Source organism: Macrobrachium nipponense, chromosome 35 (genome assembly GCF_015104395.2).
Source record: "Macrobrachium nipponense isolate FS-2020 chromosome 35, ASM1510439v2, whole genome shotgun sequence".
Lineage (NCBI taxonomy): Eukaryota > Metazoa > Arthropoda > Malacostraca > Decapoda > Palaemonidae > Macrobrachium > Macrobrachium nipponense.
Window position 1 is genome coordinate 17,318,550 of NC_061096.1, and position 24,993 is coordinate 17,343,542.

The 24,993-nt window shown below is 36.3% G+C and overlaps 1 protein-coding gene across 6 annotated transcripts in view; it reads right to left on the reverse strand.

The window, feature by feature from the left end:
* The window catches only part of LOC135208447 (uncharacterized), a 683,342-nt gene that overhangs the window by 5,389 nt on the left and 652,960 nt on the right, over positions 1-24,993 (reverse strand). For 5 of the 6 annotated variants that reach the window (XM_064240638.1, XM_064240636.1, XM_064240639.1 and 2 more), the window contains one exon: positions 256-456. In XM_064240638.1, the coding sequence (XP_064096708.1) occupies positions 256-456 (201 nt within the window). Of the gene's footprint in view, positions 1-255; positions 457-5,409; positions 5,545-24,993 lie in introns of those variants that run through there. The other variant, XM_064240640.1, reaches the window with a different exon arrangement.

A 24,993-nucleotide genomic window follows, 5' to 3' on the forward strand; every position in this document is an offset into this window, starting at 1 on the left:
TATATACACACACACACACATATGAGGCAGTTGTTGTACTGATGTTTTATCGTACTATGGCGCTATTTGAATTTTTTTTTTCCACGTAATAATATGTGATTATGTAGTATGGTAGATCGTAAAAGAGTTTCAGTCTTTAGAGTAGATCTCGGAATCCAAAAGCTTGGCCACTCCTGCCCTAAATGTTTCCTGTTAAACCTTTTCACTGCTGGAAAAAAACTTATGTAGGTACAGAACTCTGGACGCGATTCTCACTGGATGAACCAAATGTGGATGTGGCCTCTCCTCCTGGAGATGTGTTGCTGCATGGTTCATCTCCTCAGTGAGGATGCTCTCCTCCATGTCTGTCGCGGCATCCACTGCTCGAGTGTCATCTGCGAACATTGATTGTGGGTTCATCTGGCCAGCCAGGAACTGGTCCTCAGCCACTGTCAGCGCCAGGAAGATCGGAAGTACCTGCGGAAGGTGGGAAAACGTTATTCGGAGTGCTGGAGGACGGACGGTGAACAATCATCCGTACAACAAATGTTACAGTCATTAATTTTTGTTTTGCTTTGTCATACTCAACGAATGACTTATTCATTACTTATACAAAAACAAATTAAATTGTTTCAATCTGTGTTTATTTTCATGGCTTCGTATACGCATTTTAAGATTTAATATTTAGTATTAAACCTTTTCACACCTTTGTCTACACAGTAGCATGCTTCAATAAAAGTAATGACCATTATTGGTCATCCCCACTGTTTGTTTTCACTTTTTCATCGTTTGTTGTTGGCAGTTATGGACATTAAACTAACAGAAGCTTCATAAATTACGATTTTATATATGTGAATAGTCGTTTGTTACACTACTCTCTCTCTCTCTCTCTCTCTCTCTCTCTCTGAATTCAGCCAGATTATGGCGCAGGATACGTGATGTTTTACATCAGACAGGTATATATATACTATTACAATCTCATAAACAAATATAAAGAATATTAAATCATACCTGCAATGATGAATGAAATAATAGTTTAACGACCATAAATTTTCTTGCTATGTAACTGGGGGCAGGAGGGGTGAAATTGTCGAATAACGGTAAAAGAACAACTTTTAATTACACACATATACTGATGTCCCAGCCTCCTCCAAAACTAGTCTTTATTGTGCTTTTTGTGAATAATTAACACAAATAATTTATGGTCATATTCATAGTGTGCATTTACTAGTATTTTAAACTATCATTTCATTCATCATTGCAGGTTCAATTTAATATTCTTTATATTTCTTTATGAGATTGTAATATGTAAAACATCTAGTATCCTGTGTCATAATCTGGCTGAATCTACAGTGAGAGAGAGAGAGAGAGAGAGAGAGAGAGAGAGAGAGAGAGAGAGAGAGAGAGAGAGGAGAGGAGAGGAGAGAGAGAGAGAGAGAGAGACTGCCTACAATAAGCGATGAAACAGTGAAAACAGACAGCCAGGATGACCAAAAATGGTTTAAGTAAATAACACCAGTCAGATAAGAATCTGAATTTTATCATTCAATACCAAAAATGCTTCTTCAAAATGATTTAGTTTTATAAAGCTGTCCTAATTGATAAGGAGATTATCAGGTAATTGAACTATGTGTTAGGATGCCTGCTTTAGAAAAAGAATTCGAATTATATTTTCAATAAGATTAGTATTCATACACTCAAGGAATAGCCATGACCATAGTGACCTCCTCACAAATAACCAGTAAGTAAATCTCTCCTTAAAATGATGTCATTACAGTATTTTTGTACTTTCAGGTCCATCCTGAAATGGGATGTGCCAGTGAAGCACTTCCTTGACTTCCTATTCTTCCTCCCAAGACTTCTTACTTCTCGAAACCCCACCAAAAACACTACGATTATTTTCTCTTCCCACTGTTTCTGCTCCGTCATATGTTTGTAGTGGGATTTGTAGTCGAACCACACTATAGTAGATTCACATCACATTTGGTGTCTAGGCCAGTCACATACGACGCTCCTGATGGGCTTTTGATAAGCCAATGACAGGGCTGGAAACTCTCAGTTTTCTCTCGCGAGTTCACTTAGGCAGGATGTATGCTCCACTTCTCCTGTGGGATACTTTTGAGAGGTGGAACATACATCCTGCCTTTGTGAACTGTCTCGAGAGACTGAGAGTTTCCAGCCCTGTGATTGGCTTATCAACAGCCAATCAGGAGCGTCGTAAGGGAATGGCCTAAACACCGGGTGCACGGTTGATGTGAATCTACTATAGCAAGAAATTTTCCAAAAAGCTTCAAGGAAGGTTAATGACAGTGCTTATTAAATAATAATAATAATAATAATAATAATAATAATAATAATAATAATAATAATAATAATAATAATAATAAATGTTCTACTGTTTTCCATAATCGGGAAAACTGCGTACTATATCGTCAATCCTCCACCACGACGTCAAAACAGCAAAAAACACGTAAAACCCCAAGAGGTGAAATGAAGCTTTTCTCATTATTCTTATTTACACATCAAAGGAGCCCACTACTCGGAAGCCCACTTTGAAGAGGTAAGAGCAACACAGCTTTCTTTCCCGAAACCAGGAAATGGGAAACAGTACAGTTTGGTTAAGGCCGAGAGGCTGTGCGAGGTCAGTTGCCTTCATGCTTTCCTTTGAACAGGAAGAGGACGAAGAGCAATGCGTGAACACAAGTGAAATGAATTCCTTGTTGATATATGCAGGTGGTATTTATACCAAGAGATTCGTCCACAAGTAAGCCAATTTAGGTCACCCCCGCTGATAATCTTCCTTTAATCTTCTTAAGCGTTGGTTGAATGAACACTGCGTCGACGATGTCCGATGTCCAATTCCCTTTTGAGATGTTCATTACCTGCTTCTCTTTTATTAAGGCCGATTCCATCATTTGACTCTTGTACCGGCAGTTGCTGCTATAAATTACACGTGACATATTCCAGTTTATTCTATGGTTATGTTCATTTATATGGTTGAAAATAGCCGAGTTCTGTTGTCCATACCTAACTGACCGTTTGTGTTGTATTAATCTCTGGGGAAGTGATTTACCTGTAAATCCGATGTAAGATTGGTCACAGTCCTGGCATGGGATCTCATATACCCCAGAGTCTTTGGGCGATGTCTTTTGTTGGACGTTAATCAGGGATTTGGCTAAGGTATTTGGGTAGGTAAATGCAAAAGGGTTGGATTTCCCAAGGGTGTGAGTTACTCTCTTAATCGTCTCCAGGTGGTGAATTTTTATTTTATTGTCGGGTGTGTCTCTGGTCTTGTCTTTAGGGGGTCGGTAGAAAATTACGTTTGCTTTTTGAATTGCTTTCTCAATTATATGGTCAGGATACTTTAAAGATGAAAGTTGCTTGCGAATTAGTTCAAATTCTTTTTCCAGGAATCTGGGGAACAAATTCGTAAGGCTCTTAAGAATAGGTTGCTAGCTACACCTATCTTGATAGTATTGTCATGATAGCTAAAGTAGTGAATATATGAAAGTGAGAACGTTGGTTTTCTGTATATGGTAAATTTGTATTCTGTCGTGTCTCTGATTATTAAAACATCAAGAAAAGGAATTTTGTTGTCTGTTTCCCATTCAACTTTAAATTTGATGCTGGGCACTAATGCGTTTAATTTTGAGAGGAATTCATTAAAATTACCCCACTTATTATCCCAAAATGTTAGTATGTCATCCACGTATCTCATCCACAGCATGTTTTTGGGTTTTATTGCATGTATTACTGTAGTTTCAAAGTATTCCATGTACAGATTGGCTAAAAATAGGACTTAAAGGACTACCCATACTACACCCGAATTTTTGCTTGTAGAATGATTCCCCGAATGAAATACGTTATTAGATGCACATAATTCTACTAACTTTATTATTTTGTCAAGTGCCAAAGGGAAATGATCTGAATAGGGGGATAATTTTTCCCTTAAAAACTGAAGAACGTCCTGTACTGGTACTTTTGTGAATAGGGAGTCTACGTCAAGGCTTAAAAGTTTTATGTTGTGAAGTGGTATATGTGCTTCTCTGAATTTGTGACAAAAGTCTTCCGAATGTTTGATGTGACTGGGAGAAAAAGTGCCTAAAAAAGGAGAAAGGAGGCCAGCTAACCATTTAGAAATTTTGTAATTGAAAGCTCCGGCGCATGAAACGATGGGTCTGAATGGAAGATTGTCTTTGTGAGTTTTGGGAAGACATAAAAGTAGGGTAATTTAGGATTAATTACTTTAAATTTCTCTAATAGTTCAATACTCTTTTTGTCTTGGCCAATTAATCTTACTTTCCGAAAAAATCTGTGGGAACGTTCTGGAGGGGATTTTTCGTCAGTTTTTCGTAAGTATTTGTGTCGCTAAGGAGCTGGTTGATTTTGTCGAGGTAGAAGTCTTTGTCCATTATTACAATTTTGCCGTCTTTGTCGGATCTACTTATTATAACATCTAACTTTTTTAGCGAGTGGATGGCTATCATGAATCTGCGGGAACAGGATATTTCTTATGAAGGTCAGTTAAAGCATTTAGTAACACTCCTTTTAAACATATCTCTTCACGGCTGTAGTTTTTGTCAGATAAGAATTTATCAAAAGCCACTATGAAGTCTAGGTTGTTTTTGCGGTCTGGCATAAGGGCAAAGGATAAGCCTAAATTTAAAACTAAATGTTGATTTACAGTAAGTAGTTGCCATCTTGCATCGATCAAGGTCTTATTCTCAGATTTCACATAGACAGCCAAATGAACCCGTAGCCAAAAATGCCTGACAACTGTGCAATGAAAAATGTAAAACGTTTCAAGCATAAGTTTCACATTTGTTGCATACGAAACGACGACGGCGCTCTGACAGGTTGTAATAGTATTTACTTTCCATCATGGGGTTTCTCCTGCACCTTCCCTTGTATGGTAACTTCTAATTAAGGGCAAACACTACTATGTATTTCTGGTTAATTGGATTCTGCACTAAAAGGCTATTAAACAGTTCTACTGCCATTAGGTAAGTCAATAATTACGAGTCCTTTTGCAAAATAGCTGCCATAGTGATTTTAAATGATTCTGTCAGTGGTATTTAGATTTAAGTTGTCTGTTATGTAATACATTGCTATGAATTTGAATATGAAAAAGATGTGCTTGAAGTCCGGAGTCACTAAATGGGGTCCATATAATATATATATATATATATATATATATATATATATATATATATATATATATATATATATATATATACACACACACACACATATATATATATATATATATATATATATATATAATATATATATATAGATATATATATATATATATATATGTGTGTGTGTGTGTGTGTATACAAATTCTAGGTCTCATATTATTCGGAATTAAGCATAATTAGTATACATTCGCAAGGGTTCTACTCTACTCAATACACTAATAAGCCTTACAGGAGTATTCTTCATGATTCCCTTCGACGCCGCACTGGTCCTTTCCCCTGCTTAGGTCCAAGGTATATAGAATAAGGTCTTTCCCTAATCTAATGTTTGGCATGCCTAGAAAACTCCGTTCATCGGAAGGGGACAGAGTTCTGTTGGTAAGCCTGATCGCCTCGGGCGTCGGCCTTGGTATGCTGTAGCCTGGACCCACTTTAGCCAGAATATATAAACAAAACACACCCGGTCCAGCAGGCGTAGTTTAACAGGAATGACCTTGATACAAATTTTATCTATTTCTACGCACTGCACAACTGACCATGTATTAGCGACTAGGGAATTTCTATGGTATTACGTAAAACAGCATTGTATCAAACTGTTCAATTTCCACGTCAGTCGACTAACTAGTAAACGATTTTTTCCCGCAGTTTTAAGCCAGTTACATAGTTATACATAGAATCTACTGGCCACTTTTTACAAGATACTTATGTAGTTGGAACCGCCACAAAGCCCTCTTAACTTATCCCTTTGGTTATCAAGTTTTCTATGTTTAGAGATGATTTGGGTTCTGAGTACAAAACCCAAATTCGACCGAAATATGTACTATGTACAAGCAGCACAGTCGAATCAACCTATATCTCACTTGACAACTGAATGGAGAAGACCTTGTTTATCTGTACCGAACCCCAGAAGGCATAGGTTTGAAATTTGGGAAGAGCAGATGCAATGATCACTTGGTATTCTTGTTGATTGTAAGTTATTCCTAAGGCAAAGTGAACTCGATATTAACGGGTATTCGTAAGTTAATATCTGTGAATATAAAAGGCTGCGTGTATGTAAGTGACAAAATTACAAGATTGTATATGTATATAAATATATATATATATAATAATATATATATATAAATATATATATATATATATATATATATATATATATATATATATATAATGTGTATGTGTGAAGAGAGACAGAGCGATACATGCTTAGTTAAAAACGAAAACATTTCCTAATTTCCAGCGTAAGCGCAGGGTAAAGGCAAAACCAATTTTGTCTCAAAGCAAATCCACAACGAAGGATCACCTCCGCGAAATTTATAAAGCAACACAGTTTCACAAGTTTATCCAACCTAACGCCGAAGGCAGAGAGAGAGAGAGAGAGAGAGAGAGAGAGAGAGAGAGAGAGAGAGAGAGAGTCTCAAGGAAACATGGCAGAGAATCGCTTGCATATGGATGAGGAAAGGATGAAGAAACAGAAGTCGCGCCGAAAGTTCCCGCCACTTTACCAGACTCCCTTTTCCAGTTTTTGCTTCGCGGACTCCATGACAGGAGGCCTTTACTCGGCAACACTCCTCGGACATTATTTATTGCTCCGGTTTTATGCTAATCAGGCCTCGTAACTCCTCCGGCATTATCTCCACATTAATATGATAATAGCACTCGAATCCTAATTTTTGGCGGGGCCAAATATTTTCCATGAAATCAATAAGGTCATTATTTCCAGGCTGTGACATTATTCTTTTGAAAAGAAGTCTCTTTCCTCATCATCGTTTATGATGATGATGAAGTTCCCTTAATGAGACATAAAACCGACTAAAATCAAGTAGCAGATCTATAGATACTATTATCCCCTCGAAGGCTTTCTCAGTTCCCCCACTTCTTGCGAATGATAATTTACAGTCTATTCTTTCTATCAAAATGATGGCGGGTAATATTAAAAAAAATTTAGAACACACACACACACCATACATATATATATGTATATATATATATATATATATATATATATATATATATATTATATATATATATATATAATAGTAACTATTTACTATTTTCATATCTTTTACTTGTCTCGAAATTGACTTTAAAATATTATTAGTGTACATTTTCCGTCATATGATAAGGAAATTATTTCTTTCTTTGTTTTCGCCCTAATTTAATAGGTTGGAAAAAGATGAGCATTCGTTAAAGCCACAAATGGCGACTAGTACTTTTCTCAATCCTTTTTGAAATCTGACCCAGTAACAGAAACATAAAGGCATGAGAATGGCGTGATTATTCAAGGCTTAAAATTAACGATCAGCACTAAATTCATAATAACAAAAGTAAGAGAAAGTATGAAAATAGCATAAATAACTCAAAAGCAATATTTATTTAACCTGGAAAAGATGACAATTAACATTTATTATTGATTTATATTTACTAACATATTGACAGCGATTTCATGATTTACTATGTAATCTACGATGAACGTTAATTGAACGAAATTATCGTTATGAAAATGAGCAGCAACCATGTTTTTTTATGTGCTCCCATAATAAATAAATAAAAGCGTTAGTAGACTTTGCTTAAAACATTCTTATCTGATGATTAGAGGGAGCTACACGTATCATCCATCTCAGATAATAAAATGTTTAAATTCTAGACAACTTAGCAACAGCATAGGGTAAAGGAAGGGGGCCTCTGGAGGTCTAAATAGGTCTTATCCTAAATATGTGTTTATAAGGGGCAGAATACGTGTAGAAACTAAGAAAATTAGCGTGGCTGATCGATATGAATGGAACAGTGAGAAGATCGTGGGTTCAGGGGCACTAAAATAGAAGGAAGGAAGATTAGACGAAAAATGAAAATTAAGACGGAGGTTCTTCATAGTTCAGCGTATAGTGTGGTGGGTCCCAGCCCAGTATAAATATTCCAACGTGCAATCAGTCCTGATTTTGGCGAGTCTCTGTTTGCAAGAGCGTAATATATATATATATATATATATATATATATATATATATATATATATATATATATATATATATAGTTAACCGCACAGACAGATCTACTCGTTTAGCTAAATTATACTATAGCATATATATACAATTATATATATGTGTGTATATATATATATATATATATATATATATATATAGATATAATATATTATAATATATATATATATATATATATAGTTGAACAACAGGGGGCGTCCGACGGCATATTTACCATTATATATAGTTAAAAGGCTTATGCAAAAATAAAAGTAAAGCCTCTATAAATATATAAATAACAGCGCGAAGGGAATTAGCAGGAGGCTTGACATCCTAGAATTATAGCCATTTCCCCCCAATTAACTTCCATGAATAATTCCTGCAAATTGTAGAGTAAGTATCCTACAGCGGCGCAATATGTAAACAGCAGTTAATTTCTGAAGCGATACAAATCTAATTCCGAGCACAGACTATTTACTACAGTTTCGTCGCAGTCTTACCGCAGTTGCAAACTCCTCTATTCATTTACTGAAACATCAGCACAACCAGTGTTATGGGAGTAAATACATTTGCTGCAACGACACTTGCCTGCCCAGCAACCCATAGTGCACGTCAAAAATCTATTTGGACTCTGATTTCTTTTTTAAATAAGCCTGTTACACTAACGTCTATAAAAACGATGAATCGCTCACGATTTCCCATCTCAGTTGTCTATAGATTTTTTTTTAACTTTCTGGATTTAAAAAATGTAAAAAAGAATCTATGGGAAAATGAACGAATGCCAATTTGAATGGATGCGGTTTGCGTAATTTTTGTTTGTTTTCGTAATGCTGTTCTTTATCACGAGAGAGAGAGAGAGAGAGAGAGAGAGAGAGAGAGAGAGAGAGAGAGAGAGAGAGAAGAGGATATATATATTTTGCATTAAAACAAGTTGTATTACGAGATAAAATTTTTACCTTATTCTTTCACCATCTCGCACCCTCTCTGTCCATCATACATTTCAATTATGCAAATGATTAGAAAGCATTCGGCAATAACCCTTCTCACCTCACCAGACGGAACTGGGAAAAGGGATTCTTGGATTACAAGCATGAAATGTATCTGTTCGGTTCTCGGAACTAACAAATGAACTATAAGCTCAGTAACTGCACTCCTCTTCACGGAGGTGTTCAATTGAGCTTTTTCCCTTTGCCTCTTGTCCACTCGGTTTGGCTAGATGTTTATGCTATTTCTGTCTCCGATATGTTGTCTGATGAGAACATATCACAGTGCCATCATTTTTCGAGGATGGAATCCATAGTCAGTCTGGTTTTTTGTCAGTAAATCACTTTCGGGGTTTTTGGGGCTTTGAGAAACCGTGCTCTCTCTGTATTTCAAATCAAGATTAAGACCTTTTAAATAACAAAGAGGTATTATTATTTTAAGAAGAGACTCCAAAGAAAATAATTACCGACTCTAAAAAAGACAAGAAAATAATCTCAAATTACCGACTCTATAAAAAACAAGAAAATAATCTCAGACTCTAAAATAACATAAAAATGGCGTGTCATCCTGTTATAGATAAGAGCCATTCCTTCTTTGCATATCGTAGTAATGATAAAAAAGAGGATAGTTTCTATTAAAGTAACTCCCCAGAACTGAATGAAGATTTGGCTAGATTTTAGGCATGCAGATAAAAAAAAAAAAGTAATCTTAAAGGTAAACGACTATGGTAAATAGAAATAACATGACTTTTTCACACTGAAATCTCTGGAAGCACTAAAATAATCATCACGCAATTAGATTCGGGAAGCAGTAAATATTTTTCCATGGAATCCTTGGTAAAGTCTAATACAAAGCTTCTAAGAACGTTTTCAAAGGCGTCAAGAGTCCTCTGATGTTTTCTTAACTAATCTCACTAGACTAGACATTTGCTAATCAATATAATTATACAGACATTTTTTAATGTTCCTGCGTTCCAGCATCTTGAATATCATTAATTTATTTATTCAAACATTCAGTTAATTTGGCATGCTAGATTGTTGCAGAACAAAGTATCTTCTTGGGTAAATTGTTGTATTTCAGTACAAAACGTCAAGCTGCTGTCTTTGTTCAGAGCGTGGGTATACCAGCAGGTGAAACTGTTTTTGCCTAGTGAGCTTCCCCATTGCTAATTAATGTTTCAAAACATGTAATCAGAAATACATGGATGTAACCGACACTTCATGGTGAGTACTAACAATAGTGATGCTGTCGACAACAAGCTCTAGCATAACGGGATTCCACTTCCCAGGTGACTGCAGCCTATAAAAGATTCCATGACAAAAGAAAAATGCCTTTTAGGTCAGTTGACCAATAATTTTTCAGAAATACATGATTGGGATAAGGTAATATAATAAAAGCCACTCTGAGGGGCATTCCCAGTAATAATGATAAAATACGTAAATAATCAAAAATCGTTTTAATTTTGAGCTGAACTGTAAAAACTTATTTATTCACATACTCTTTCCCTTCATCTTTTCCCAATTTATATGAGGATTTAATGGTCATGACGCATTTCCTTAGTCATATTTGGCTCTATACCTTCTCACTTCCTCTCTCATTCAGATATTATTTTCGTATTTTTTCGTTGGTTCTCCAATTCCCTCTTATTTACATTACCTCACTTTCTTTCTTCACTCATCCACCTAAATATTCTCCTCTCATCCACATTATTCCTTTTATTCTCCGATTTCTTAATCGCCTGTTAGTCTCCGTGAGGTATATCACTGATTGTTTAAATTCACTCTCCCCGTATCAAGTGTGGTACCTGGTGTCTAGCTATGTTTCTATTCACCTATCACGTTTTATCTTCTTCAGCAATCTTGTTGAATGTCCAGATAACTGATGAATCCACCCATCCTGCTAACCAACTCTGCATTCTGACTATCAAAGAATTTAGATGTTCTCAATTCTATTATGACTAATCTATAGCCCTCTGTTTTCCACTGTTCTCCGCAACTCTAACCTTTTTTCTGGTCTTCTATAGCCCTCCTCTACTCGTTTAATTTCCTCTCCACTTCCTCTCCGTTGGGCTGCACAATACAATGTCAACCCCATAAGTATGCACAAGGATAAAGAGGATTCTTTGTTGTCTAAGGGTGAGTCCACTCTGCCGTAAAACATAATTATCATAAACACGCGTCGGCAACTAATCCCCAATCCTTCATAAACAGACCGAGTACAAGTCAACGACTTATTTATTTTGAGTCCTAACCAATCTTTAATACTTTTATCTAGCATTTGCCAAAATATTCGTTCCTCACTTACGGTTGTAGACTTGTTTTCAATTTGCTTGTGATATGTATGAGGTAATTTACCAACTTCTGTTTATGACATTTATAACTGAAGCGAGGACTTACCCTAGCATTCACAGAGAAGATTCTGTGTCATACCTACAATACCCTTATTCTAAGAATTTATGCCTTCTTACTGATACTGGATGCTTGCAGCGCACTTCTATGCTGTCCCTCTCCTCTTACACCCTTCATTCTTCCTGGCAAGCTCACGTAGCCCCGTACAGATCAAATTTTGAAAGAGGCTTTAGCCTCTGTCTCCAGTTCAATATTTTGTAACACATCATGATGTGCTCTCAGCAATGTTTTAAAAGAATAATAGATATACTCTTCTACTTCTGAATATTTTACTATACCTTACCAGAGTGCACAGGTTATTTATGCTCTCCCTCTAACAGAGACATTATCAAACTATTATCCCGCTATATCTATTTCTTTTTAATTTTTGTCTCAACCATTGGACACTCACTCATGTGCGTATATACTGGATCTGGGCATTACATTTTCTTGAGCTCCACTTGCAATTTACTCTTAAATCATCGATTATCTCATATTTAATAGAATGTTTTCCACTGAAGACGTTGGAGTCCGAATTTGAGATTTAATAGCTGAAACTACTTATCCGTGCCAGTAACTAAACTGGGTTACATGAAGCGAAGGTCCATTCCTATACCACCGTATTACTATAAAGGTCAGAATTCAATTCAGCTCATAGGTGTATACATAATATATATATATATATATATATATATATATATATATATATATATATATATTATAATTATAGATATAGATCCTATATGAATATAAAAACACCGTATTGTGCTTCTAAGCAATCAGTAGAAGAATCCACAGTAATATTCTTGTTTATCAAGACGAAATATATTTGTATGTATTTCTACAAATATATTTCGTCTTGATAAACAAGATTATCACTGTGGATCCTCTTACTGTATGTATGTATGTAGTATGTATGTATCTAGGTATGTATATATACACACACACACACACACACACACATATATATATATATATATATATATATATATTATATATATATATCTGTGAGCGAATTGATTTCTGATCGTTTAATAGTAATTCGGTGGTAAAGGAATGGACCTTTGCTTCATATACCCCAGTTTAGTTCCTGTCACGGATAAGTAGTTTCAACTGTTAGATCTCAAATTCGGACTCCAACGTCTTCAATGGAAAACATTCTATTAAATATTAGGGAATCGATGATTTAGGAGTAAATTGCAAGTGGAGCTTAAGAAATGTAATAACCAGATCGAGTATATACGTACAATGAGTGAGTGTAAAATGGTTGAGACAAAAATGCAAAAAGAAATAGATATAGCGAGATATATATATATATATATATATATATATATATATATATATATATATATATATATATATATATGTGTGTGTGTGTGTGTGTGTGTGTGTGTTTGTCTGTCTCATTCTGAAATGTTTTTCTTGAATTAAACTGACCACTATCCTCGTCGCACATCAAAATACACAGGCAAAAACACACACATATATAAATATATATAAATATATACTATATAGGTACACATTCTCAGTTTACACGCGACAGTCAAGGCAATACCATTAAGGCAGAAGCATTTCGCTAATCCCCCACAAACCCCAGCTCCAGGCAGATCAATTAAATTGGTTCCCTGTTTCTGTCCATTTCAGAAATCACCAGACTGACGGCATGTAATTAGTAAGCGGTAATTAACACCTACCATGAAGCCTTTGATGAAAATTGAATATAAACTATGATTCGCAAATCTTGTCAGGAATGTCCATGAAAAATTAGAAAATTAGTTTGGTTTACTTTTTACCTTTTCTTTTTTGAGGTACGAGGTTAAAAAAAAAGTGTGATGTATACCTAAAATTTGATGCACTCACCATGCGTATATATATTTGTTTGTTCATTAAATAAACAGTACATTGAACATTTATCTAATGCAATATTATAATGAATGTGTAGGATTTATGACTGACGTGAAGGTACAATAATAACAGGCCCAGAAGGTATTGCCAACCAAGAATAAACAAATCATTTCTATATACCCCAAGGACAACCTTTAAAGTAAAATGTATCCATTTATAATTATAGGACGAATTGATTGATTCACTTCACTCTGAAGGTTGCCGTTGCAACATCGCTATGAGTCAAATGCGGAGAGACAGGAGTGCATCCTGGCAAGGAGTTTACTCTGCAGGTTTCAGTCAAAAACAGCCGGTGAATGTCAATGTCAAGCAAGGTCATTCCGTACCCATACTGACCACAAAGGCAAAAAGATGTTGCCAGGTGGTGGCTGATAGTTGACGATGAGTAACACTATCAGCAGGACCAATCAGTCAATGAGGGTATTGCGAATAAATCTCCTCAGTAGGACGTGACTGGAATGACAAAGTGTGGCGCTACACAAGTTACTAACCGCCTCTACATAAGACCTTTGTCCTTGTGTAAATGGAAAAATACTCTACAAAAGTCACCAAATCTGAGCTCCAGCAACGAGGAAGACCTGGCCAAGTGCAAAAAGTGGATCATGAGAGTGGTTTTGGGTGGGCGCATGAACTTGGCTCATGTGAAAGGAGGTTATATAACAACTGGCTGCAACGCACCTTTGTCCAGTTTTCTCTTAAAAGAAAAAATCGATTACAACCCAAAAATACTATTATTAAGTTAATCTGTCTTCTTCCCCTCTAAATTCTATTTAGATATTGAAGGTGCGTAAATTAATAAATCAATACCATTCAAGTACAGATGATTCATTGTTATTATTAGTAGTTTATTTAATTTATTTTTCTGTTACAGGTCATGGAGTAGAATTCCTTGATTTTTCCTTCATAAGGGTAAACTAGAAAGTTTAATTCTTCCCACTCACTCTCTCTCTTACTCTTTATAAATGAATCCATCTGTTACAAGATTAATCAAGAAGAAAGCCGTAACAAAAGGAGCGACTATCGAAAAATTCGAACTTTCATTAACGATGATCAAACTCAGTTCAAAGACAGATCAACTTTTCACAAGCAACGACTCCAGCGCCACGAGTCAGCGGGTGACAGTCAATCAGGCGTTGCCGCTTTTATCGTCCTTCTGATCTCCCTGATAACATATTGATTGTATTGACGGTCTCCCAAGCCGGGCCGATTCCTCTTCTTTCCAAAAAATGAGCGAAACTCGAGCGAAATATACCGAGGAAGATATTTATCTGCGTATTTACACCCCCATTATCGATATTAGGAAACGGTACCTCCGTGGTCCCAGTGAGGGGGGAAGAGGAGATAACCGGGTCACTCGAATGTGTTTGACCAGCCATCGGCAGAGTAATGGCAAAATACAAGAAGAGAGGCTGGCATAATATTTGCGAGCTTCCGGTGTCATTTACTTTCAATCTGACAAAATTGCGGCCAAAATTGATAAGTGGTTTCTTGTTCCACTGGCAGCCATTTTCATCAGATAGATTGGAAGCTGTTTCGCTCCCAAAGGGAGCCGTCGCTGTAGCCGCCGACTGTGGACAAGAGCAGTTTCAATTAAGGAAGGAGTTTCCGGCGATACCAACAGAACCTTTCAACTCTTCAAAAATGCTTTGGAAAGACATCTTCCTTGTAACTAAGGATATCGTTTTTTTTTTTTTTTTTTTTCTTTTTTTTTTTTTTTGCCACGAGAAGATAGAATACCTATACCTAATATACCTAAAAGAAAGAGAAGAATAACATGCCACTCAATGGACACATGAAATAAAATACTTCTCGACACTACGAGAATATATTGGTAAAGTCAGGGCCTTTCTGGTATTGTAAGACCGAAGATACTCTAGTGAAATTGAGAAATGTGCGCCAACCAATTTGGAGGTTTATTGTCATCCGCGCAGCCAAGTCCTACAATGCTTTGTAGTCAAACTCCAGAATGTTTTGCCTTCATCTCTTCCTCTTTGGACAGTGTTCTGCTTTTAACAGTAAGAGATCAAATTTGTTATTCTATTCTCAATAATTCATTTTAATAGCAAAGAAATTAATGTAAATTTATGAAAAAATAGCAAAATAATATTGTCAAATTATTCTTTTAAATTTCAACAACGGGAACATATATAAAAATAAAACATAAGCCATTAGAATAATATACGCATTTCTCTCTTCTCAGTACCAGAAAGTCTCTCAACTTCAAGTGGGACAAGTTTCAAGAATATCAAGCATTTCCCAGCACGTGAAAATATAGCCGTCCTAACCGCATTAGTAGAATGTGTAAATATGTGTTGTCTAAATAGTCTGAGTAAACATACAACCGAGTAATAACTTGCCAGCGAGTTGTGGCGAAAACAAAGCAAATATTTTACCTCAAACTCAAAGCCAAAGTGAGTGTCTGGGGAAAAGTTTCCCCGATCGTAAAAGATGCATACGAGTAAAGCAAATAAATTATGTAAATAAAAGTCACATGAAGCATAATAAAAAAGAAAAATAAATGTGACAAGTATCACACACATAAGGAAAGATATGATACATCACTGATGCGCCATCAAAATTAATGAATAAACCGCATTATCTCAATGACCAAAAATCAGTAAAGGTTCAGAAATTTAAGTTCAAAAAGAGTTAAAACAAAGTGTGCAAGTTATAAAAAGAATTGTCTGAGTAGACCCAGTCTAGCAAATATCTATTCACAACATTTTTGATGAAATTCCACAATGAAAACCTTACGCGTGCCACCACAGATAGGAAAGCGAGGACGTTCGCTGATCGCAAAAATAACCAATAAAGCATTGCCATTATCTATACTCAGACTTTATCACAGAGTTCATCCGCTTCAAATTTCACCGAAGGAGAAAGACTGCTATGAGATAAACTACGAATCGCTTTCATTTGTCTCTACCCTACGCAGTGTTTCAAAGTACGATAATCTCCATTCTTATACGGGGTTTACAAATGTTTTGTGAAATTTATGTCAAATAGTGCTTACACTCTACTTTCGACAACAAACGACTTAGTTGAAAAGCTACTGAAGTGAACATGAGAATGAAGACCTAGGGAAGAATGTTTATTTCTACTATCTTCCACACCCAACTACAAGCACACTGATACGATTGAGAATGGATGATCAGAAGTGCCTTATGGTTAAACATCAGGATCCCAGGACTATAAATAAGTCACTTCCATTCTGCAATAAGTATCAGTTTCAAGCATGATATTTTCCCCATAATTGGAGAGTGGTTGAAAATAGTTCTTGGTAACAATAAAGAGGGAAATTACAGCACACTGCTTTGTCTAAACTATTACTGGTAGAGAATGGTATGAGATCTCATAACCTGAAATATATACCATAAATGATTGTTTGTTTGTATGGTGTATTTACGTTGCATGGTTATTCAGCAACGGGACCAACGGCTTTACGTGACTTCCGAACCACGTCGAGAGTGAACTTCTGTCACCAGAAATCCACATCTCTGGCGCCTCAGTGGAATGCCCGAGAATCGAACTCGGGGCCACCGAGGTGGTAGTCTAAGACCAAACCAACCACGCCACTGAGCAGCTTATATATACCATAAAAGGTTGTACTTAGTACGAGGAAAAGTACAGAGATATAGCCATCTTCTACGAGATGTCTGACAAAATGAGATATGTAGATGGGTGTTCAGAATAAATACTAAGCTGACTAAACAAAGGAGCATGTTTACTTTCAAAATCGAAGGTTTACTTTCTGTAACCTTCAAATGTCAGATGACATACACGGCCACTTCTGATAAAGGGTATCGGATAATGATGCCAAGTGGTTATGTGAACGCGAATTAGGAATACTCAGGGTAATAAATGACAGCTCGGAGCTATCAAATGAAATCTCGAAAGAACCACAAACTCTGCCATCATTCTATTAATACCCTTTGACGGGAATTTAACATTTTAAAGCAATATAAAGAACCAAGTAAAACACTGATCTTTCTGAAACGCAATTGTAGGCCTTCAGCAATGTCTTGGACTTATGTGGAGCATATTAACAGTTATGCCTGATTATTAAACTTGTAGTCCAAAAATCACAGGTGTTCTACGTGACACTATACGGTCAATAGGGACAAGTGATCGATTAAGGAAATGTATGAAGTCTTTGCAATTGTTTACTTTTAATGAAAAGACTAATGAGACATCTGACGGACGGGCAATATCAAGCAAAAAAAGAAGGCACAAAGAAATCTAGAAATGTTGGCAGAAAAGAGAAAAAGTGGCACTTAACCCCGAAATAAGCCACAGAAGTTGAGAATAAAGTAGACAAATAAGAAATAGAAGTAAATAATGGAGATTTCACTACATGAAAAGGGCAAGGAACATGACAAAGTTTGCAAACGAACTGATCATACGACCTGAAGTGACTTCTGAATGTAATCTTGAATTCTGTACGAATTTCGAAGTAAAATAGTGTCGTCTTTTGACAACGGTCCTTGAAAAATGTTCGATACTATTCAGTTTTGATTTTGGAATTATAAAAACTTCATGAAAAACTTTACATCTTTTCATGAAGTAGCGGACTTGCTTGAACGTTCAAATTTTTTTTTTCTTCATGAAAGTATTAAAATATTTTTTTCTTTATTGCTCATAATATGTCAGGGACCACATGATAGTAGATTCTTTAATGAAGTAAAACGAAAAGAAAAAACATAGCTATCACCATCAAAGTCAGTCTGTAATAAACACTAATCCCGTCTATTGCTAATTCCCCTTAACGACCAAAAAGTGAACAGTGAGACCCAGTCTTTATTTTTGAAAGTGATATCGCCAAGTGAGGGAAGAGGAAATCTCTCTCTCTCTCTCTCTCTGTCTCTCTCTCTCTCTCTCTCATTTGTCTAATGCGCGTTGTTTTCTTGCGAAAGACACAAGACGGATGTTGCTGAATTTTATGGACTGCTTTCCTGATCTAATGTCCTAAAAGAGCATAAAATATGCGAGATGTGACACTCCCTTGTCTTTTCGGGACGGCAGACTCTTTCAGCCTTGGAGGCAAGCAAACAGCAAAAAGCAAAAAAGATCGCGGTCGCTCTTTGCTGTGCCGCCGCTGTTGCTTCTGCCTTGGCCTTGGCTGACGCTGCTGCTGTTGCCGCCGAAGGAAGCGCCTGCTTCTGCTTCTTTTGATGCTGATGAAGTATTTGCTTTCCCTCAGGCTCTGAAGGTCACGCCGTGTTTACCGTTTCATATGGAAGAATGAAAAGCAAAGATCATATCTCAATATCCGAGAGCGGATGGAAATGAGATTTGGCCTTTGAGATCTTACCTCGGTCTCGATAACTTTCTCCTTTTCTAGAGCCATCTCATTAAAGGACGTTCTGTTCATGGCGGATCACTGATGGGTTGAACTGTTGACAAGCCCGTTTTTGGACCTGGTGTTTGTCTTGGATCATGAGGTGGTGAATAAAAAATAATTTTTCTTCATTAGGACTTCTAGAATGTAAAGGCTTCAAGAGAACATCTGCGATTGCTACGGAACATATTACGATGATAAAATGGATCAGAAGTGACAACATTTTTTACCTGTTTTTTTGAACTTCTCACACTGGTTCGAGGTTTTTTAAACTGATTTTTTTAAAATTGTCATGGTGTTCTTTATTACTGCTTAACAACGAACAAGAATCCACCACTGAAATCTGAGTGGGTATTCTTGGAAGTTTCCACATGACGGATTTCCCCCTAAAAGAGATGGAAGATATTAGGTGGTTTAATGAAAATGATAAAGCTAGTAAAGATCTCCTTAGGTTAGGAGTCTTAAAAGATGTATTGACGAATCTTGTCCAAGAGATTTAATACAATTCTCGGTGTATAACTTTCGTCAAAAACTCTGAAAACTAGGAAAATTAACCATGCACTGATTAAATCGTAATATAAACAATTCAGTAGAGGGAATAGACCAATAAACGATCATTTTCCACTACTCTTATAAATTACATGAAGAAAAACAATTTTGAGATCTGCATTATAGGAAAGAGGAAGCAAGAGATCCCGAAGCACTTTGGCCTTCCGATCTGCCTAAATGTATTGCAGATAGGTCCTTTTCCATTTGGAATATTCATTGCCAGATAATGAAAATTCACCACGCCCTTCCAAATGGAGCAGTCTGTGTAGCACTGCTTTGAGAGTCTATAATTTCTGGGTCTTGATGCTTTGAGAAATCTCAGTATGCTTCAAGAAATCCGGCATAATTCAAAGGTAATGAAAACTTTAATTAGAGTGGCAAATCGTCGATAAATTCACCGAAGCCAAAATATATAAGCAACGAATTGGAATGTGCAATTTTTCTTAGGAAGAAAAATGATAGTCTACCAGCAGGATACGTTCATTTTTTATTTTACTGACGTTATTATACGAGAAACCTATTTATAGAGCGCATAATTATTGTCTGGATTGTTAACTAGTTGTCGATACCCACTTAAAATCATATACAAGCGACAATGTCTCTGAACATAGAACGAAGGAAGAAATAAAGAAGGAAAAATATCTTTTAATGAACACCACAAAAGCACGCGCTACACAAGAACGTATAAAGTACGAATTTATTAATGTAAACGACAAGTTTTAAATGCATTTTTAGAAATCCTAAGTCTCTCCCAGACCCCCGAAAAGAAGAAGAAGAAGAAAAAAACCCCGAAAATATGAGACTCAAGAGAATTTCAGGTGTCTTCTCTCCTGAGGCAGAGAGACTCAGCATTTCTTACTCTCACATTTCTTGTGGGAATTTCGAAAGGTCACTCAGATTTAGAGGCATCAGTCTTAAAATGGAATGAAATGGGTTGAGCCTGACAAAAATCGCGTGGAAATTTGATCGTACATCATCTACGGAACCGGTACTTTCTTTACTAGGAAAAATTGCACTATATAGTGGTATACAATCCACTTGATCACTCGTAATCAATCTCACGAAATCCCAACGTCTAAAATACATCATACTTTGCCAGCAAGGTCACACACTCACACAACACACATACACACACAAATAAAGAAAATTAATTTACTGATGCCGACGACTATTCTGTTAAATAAACCATGAAATGATAAAAACGTTCTGCCAGAAAAGATCTAATACTACGAGTATAATTCACAAAACTAATCACACTGTGTCTGAAGAACATTGAAAAATTCCATCTTGCTACTGGAGGGAATTCCTTACTTGCATAATCGAAATTATATCTATTCTGCTACGACTATGTGGCTGATTTAAAGTCATTCGCGTCATAAATTCTCACACAGCACTGTCCTGTATTTACTAGATTTGTTATACAAAAAGAATAAAAAGGCCGCAGACACGTTGATTCATCACTGTGAAAGAATTTGTTTTGCCATCTGTTATGAGAAATGGAACAGAAAGGGAAATTTCCGAGAATATTGGGGGATTCCTTCACCGACTTACATGAAGACGCTTACTCAACTCAAGGCTGCCTTGAGCGTGATTGATTTATTGCCGAGGGACTGACCTGGAGTCCTAAGGTCTTACAAATGCGTTTGACTTCACGAAGCTTGAACATCTAGTTTACAATTTCGTGATCGTCGCTATGTTTGTACGAGCACTGATTTGACTTGACTGGGTGAATAAGAAAAAATGAATTAAAGAGGAATTGGTCACGGGAACGATTTGACCGCAAACTCTTATGGGTGAAAAGGTAAGAATATTGATCCTTAAAATAACATTTATTTAGTGTAATAATTCATTTTGATTTCGGTTATGAGATTTACTAACGACATTAAATAAGTAAAATACGCGGCCGATGAAAATTTCAACCATGAACCCGGTGGTGGCCTGTATTGTTGACATCTTGGCATCTATAGCGATACCAGACGCGCCATCATGGCCATATTAAACCTTAATCAAAATAAAAACTACCGAGGCTACAATACTGCGATTTGGTATGTTTGATGATTAGAGGGTGGATGATCCACATACCAATTTCCAGCCCTCTAGACTCAGTAGTTTTTAAGATCTGAGGGCGGACAAAAAAGGTACCATCTCAATGGTTTTCTTTTACAGAAAACTAAAAACAAACATAGAAACTGAGTGCAGAGAAGAAAAGTCTGTACAAATGGATGAGTTAAAACAAATATTTTATCAAAAGCACACACACGCTAGTCGTCTGATCAGCGAAACTGAACAACATTAGGTCTTATCAGTATCTGGTTGGGTGATCAGGAATGCGAGACTTCGTAATCACATAAGCCTCTTGATCACCACTGGGATGGGCCATGCTTTGCTGAAAACCAAAAGGTAGTACTTTCTGAAGTTATACCCTCTTAAGGGGAAATCAGCTTATGCTTATATATATACATATATATATATATATATATATATATATATAAATATATATCTATATATATAATATATATATAATATATATATATATATATATATATATAATATATATAGTATATATATACATATTATATACACATAACTATATACACATACATATATATATTTATATGCATGTATGTATCTGTATGTATGTATTTGTATGTGTGGGTGCTTTTTCACATAAGCCCTGATTCTCTTTGAGGTTTAGAGTTCCAAAAGGAACTACATCTCTGGCTGACAGCTAGTATTTTGGGCTGAAGATGACAGCCCTGTAACCTTCACTAGGTGTAGTAATTTTATCTTTACTACGCTGGTAATTTCTTCCCTCAGGAGACGCACAATAGGATTTAACAGAGGTATACCATTTATCTCGTTTACAGGCAAAATTTTCCATTTAATATTAATCTATTGAAAAAGAAACCCACAAATTCAATTTGTAACTGTTTACTTCTAAGTATTTACATTTAGTTTTACTCCACACTCGAGTACTTTCAGGCCCTTCTGTGGCCCATTCTCAAGAGATGTTGGGATGTTAGCCTGGGTCAAGGCCCAGCAGTCTTCTGGAAATTCTTTGTTGTTGTGTTTTTGATTTAGCTGACCTTGTGTCAGCACGGGCTCTTGCTCACAGAGCAGCCCGTAAAAAAATAGGAACTTCTTCTCGTTGTGCTGTCATTTATGCGATGGCTGTTCTTGGTTTTTCTTGAGAGTTGCCAATCCCCTCTTGTCGCTCTGATATCCTGAGCTGATGGTCAATGGGATTCACCCTTGTGGTAAGGGTGTGGTCACCGTAAGGTCTGTTGGGCAGGAAACCTAATTCCTCCAGGTCAGCAGGGGTCAATCTTAGCTTCTTTTAATATCAAAGCTTCGGCTTATGGGATCTTCTGAGGTAAAACCTTTGTTTCCTTCAATTACTTTGATCTCTCTGATAAGCGCACCTTCTACTACCCTCCTGTGACTAATTTCTTGCTTTTGTATATAAGCCTACTGTTTTTGAAATCCATCCTATGGTCATTTTCCAGCAATGTCTAGCTATAGCACTCCCCTGAGAGTTAAGCTGTACTGCCCTTCTATGTTCTTGGACTCTAGTCCTTATTCCCCTATACCTGATTCCCCCACATATCCTGTTCTCCAACAAAATTATTGCAATTGATTAATGTATACCCCGCTACATCATCTGTATTACTGTCTTCTCCTTCCAATTTATTTTTACATACTTTGTTTTTTAAGGTATTATCAAAGGTATATACAAATTTATATTGACTTTCTTTCATTTTTGAAGTGATTTGTTTCATTTTAGGCATAAAAGGGAGGGCAACTATTTTTCTTGTTTTCTTTATTCATGTACTCTCTACATTCGCTCTGTAAAATATTTTTCTAGCTTTGGTGAGTGCCCTTTTTCTGAACCATTCCGGGTTATGCTAATGCATCGAAGCTTTTATCGATGTAATTTATTTCTTGCTCTATCTTGCAAGGGTCACACGTTCTCATTGCCCTAAGAAATAAACCTGTTGTTAGAACCCATATTTTTATATCATGACTATGAAAAGAGAAAGAAATGATATATGATGTTTGTATGTGTGGGAGGGCTTTCTATATATGTGCTGAATTCATATCCTGTTTCTTTTCTTTCTATGAGTATGTCTAAAAAGGGCAGTTTATTATTGTTACTTTTCTCTAAAGTGAACTGGATATTGTATCAAACTTATTGAGCTCATCTAGAAAAGTTTCTATTTTATTTCCATCCCCTTGCAGAATAGCAAAAATATCATCCACGTATCTCCACCATCCTTGCAGTTTTAAGTTAGGGACATTCACATTAGGAACTAGATTAGTTTCGTAATATTCCATATAGATGTTAGCGAGTATAGGTGATAATGAGGACCCCATAGCTACTCCATATTTCTGTTGTAAACATGTCCCTCAAACGTGAAATAAGTATCACTGACACACAATTTGATCAACTCAAGGAAGACGCCTATTTCGATGTTTGGATTGAAAGCCCACACATACAAAAACCTCATATATTCCAATTTCTTCTCTTTTCATAGTCATGATATAAAAATAGGGGTTCTAACAGGTTTATTTTCTTAGGGCAATGAGAACGTGTGACCCTTGCAAGATAGAGCAAGAAATAAATTACATCGATAAAAGCTTCGATGCATTAGCATACCCGGAATGGTTCAGAAAAAGGGCACTCACCAAAGCTAGAAAAAATATTTACAGAGCGAATGTAGGAGAGTACATGGAATAAAGAAAACAAGAAAATAGTTGCCCTCCCTTTTTATGCCTAAAATGAAACAAATCACTTCAAAAATGAAAGAAAGTCAATATAAATTTGTATATATTTACCCTTTGAATAAACCTTAAAAAAACAAAGTATGTAAAAATAAATTGGAAGGAGAAGACAGTAATACAGATGAGGTAGCGGGGGTATACATAATCAATTGCAATAATTGTGGAGACAGATATGTGGGGGAAATCAGGGGGAAATCAGGTAGGGGAATAAGGACTAGAGTCAAGAAAAACATAGAAGGGCAGTACAGCTTAACTCTCAGGGGAGTGCTATAGCTAGACATTGTTGGGAAAATGACCATAGGATGGATTTCAAAAACAGTAGGCTATATACAAAAGCAAGAGGGAATTAGTCACAGGAGGGTAGTAGAAGGTGCGCTTATCAGAGAGATCAAAGTAATTGAAGGAAACAAAGGTTTTACCTCAGAAGATCCCATAAGCCGAGCTTTGATATTAAAAGAAGCTAAGATTGACCCTGCTGACCTGGAGATTAGGTTCCTGCCCAACAGACGTACGGTGACCACACCTTACCACAACAGGTGAATCCCATTGACCATCAGCTCAGGATATCAGAGCGACAAGAGGGGATTGGCAACTCTCAAGAAAACCAGAACAGCCATCGCATAAATGACAGCACAACGAGAAGAAGTTCCAGAAGACTGCTGGGCCTTGACCCAGGCTAACATCCCAACATCTCTTGAGAATGGGCCACAGAAGGGCTTGAAAGTACTCGAGTGTGGAGTAAAACCTAAATGTAAATACTTAGAAGTAAACAAGTTACAAATTGAATTTGTGGGTTTCTTTTTCAATCTTAGAAGAAAACTGAAAGAAGTTTTTGTTGTTTGATTAATCTTATTGACCTAATGCACGGATTTCATATGTATTTTATAGGTCGAGGC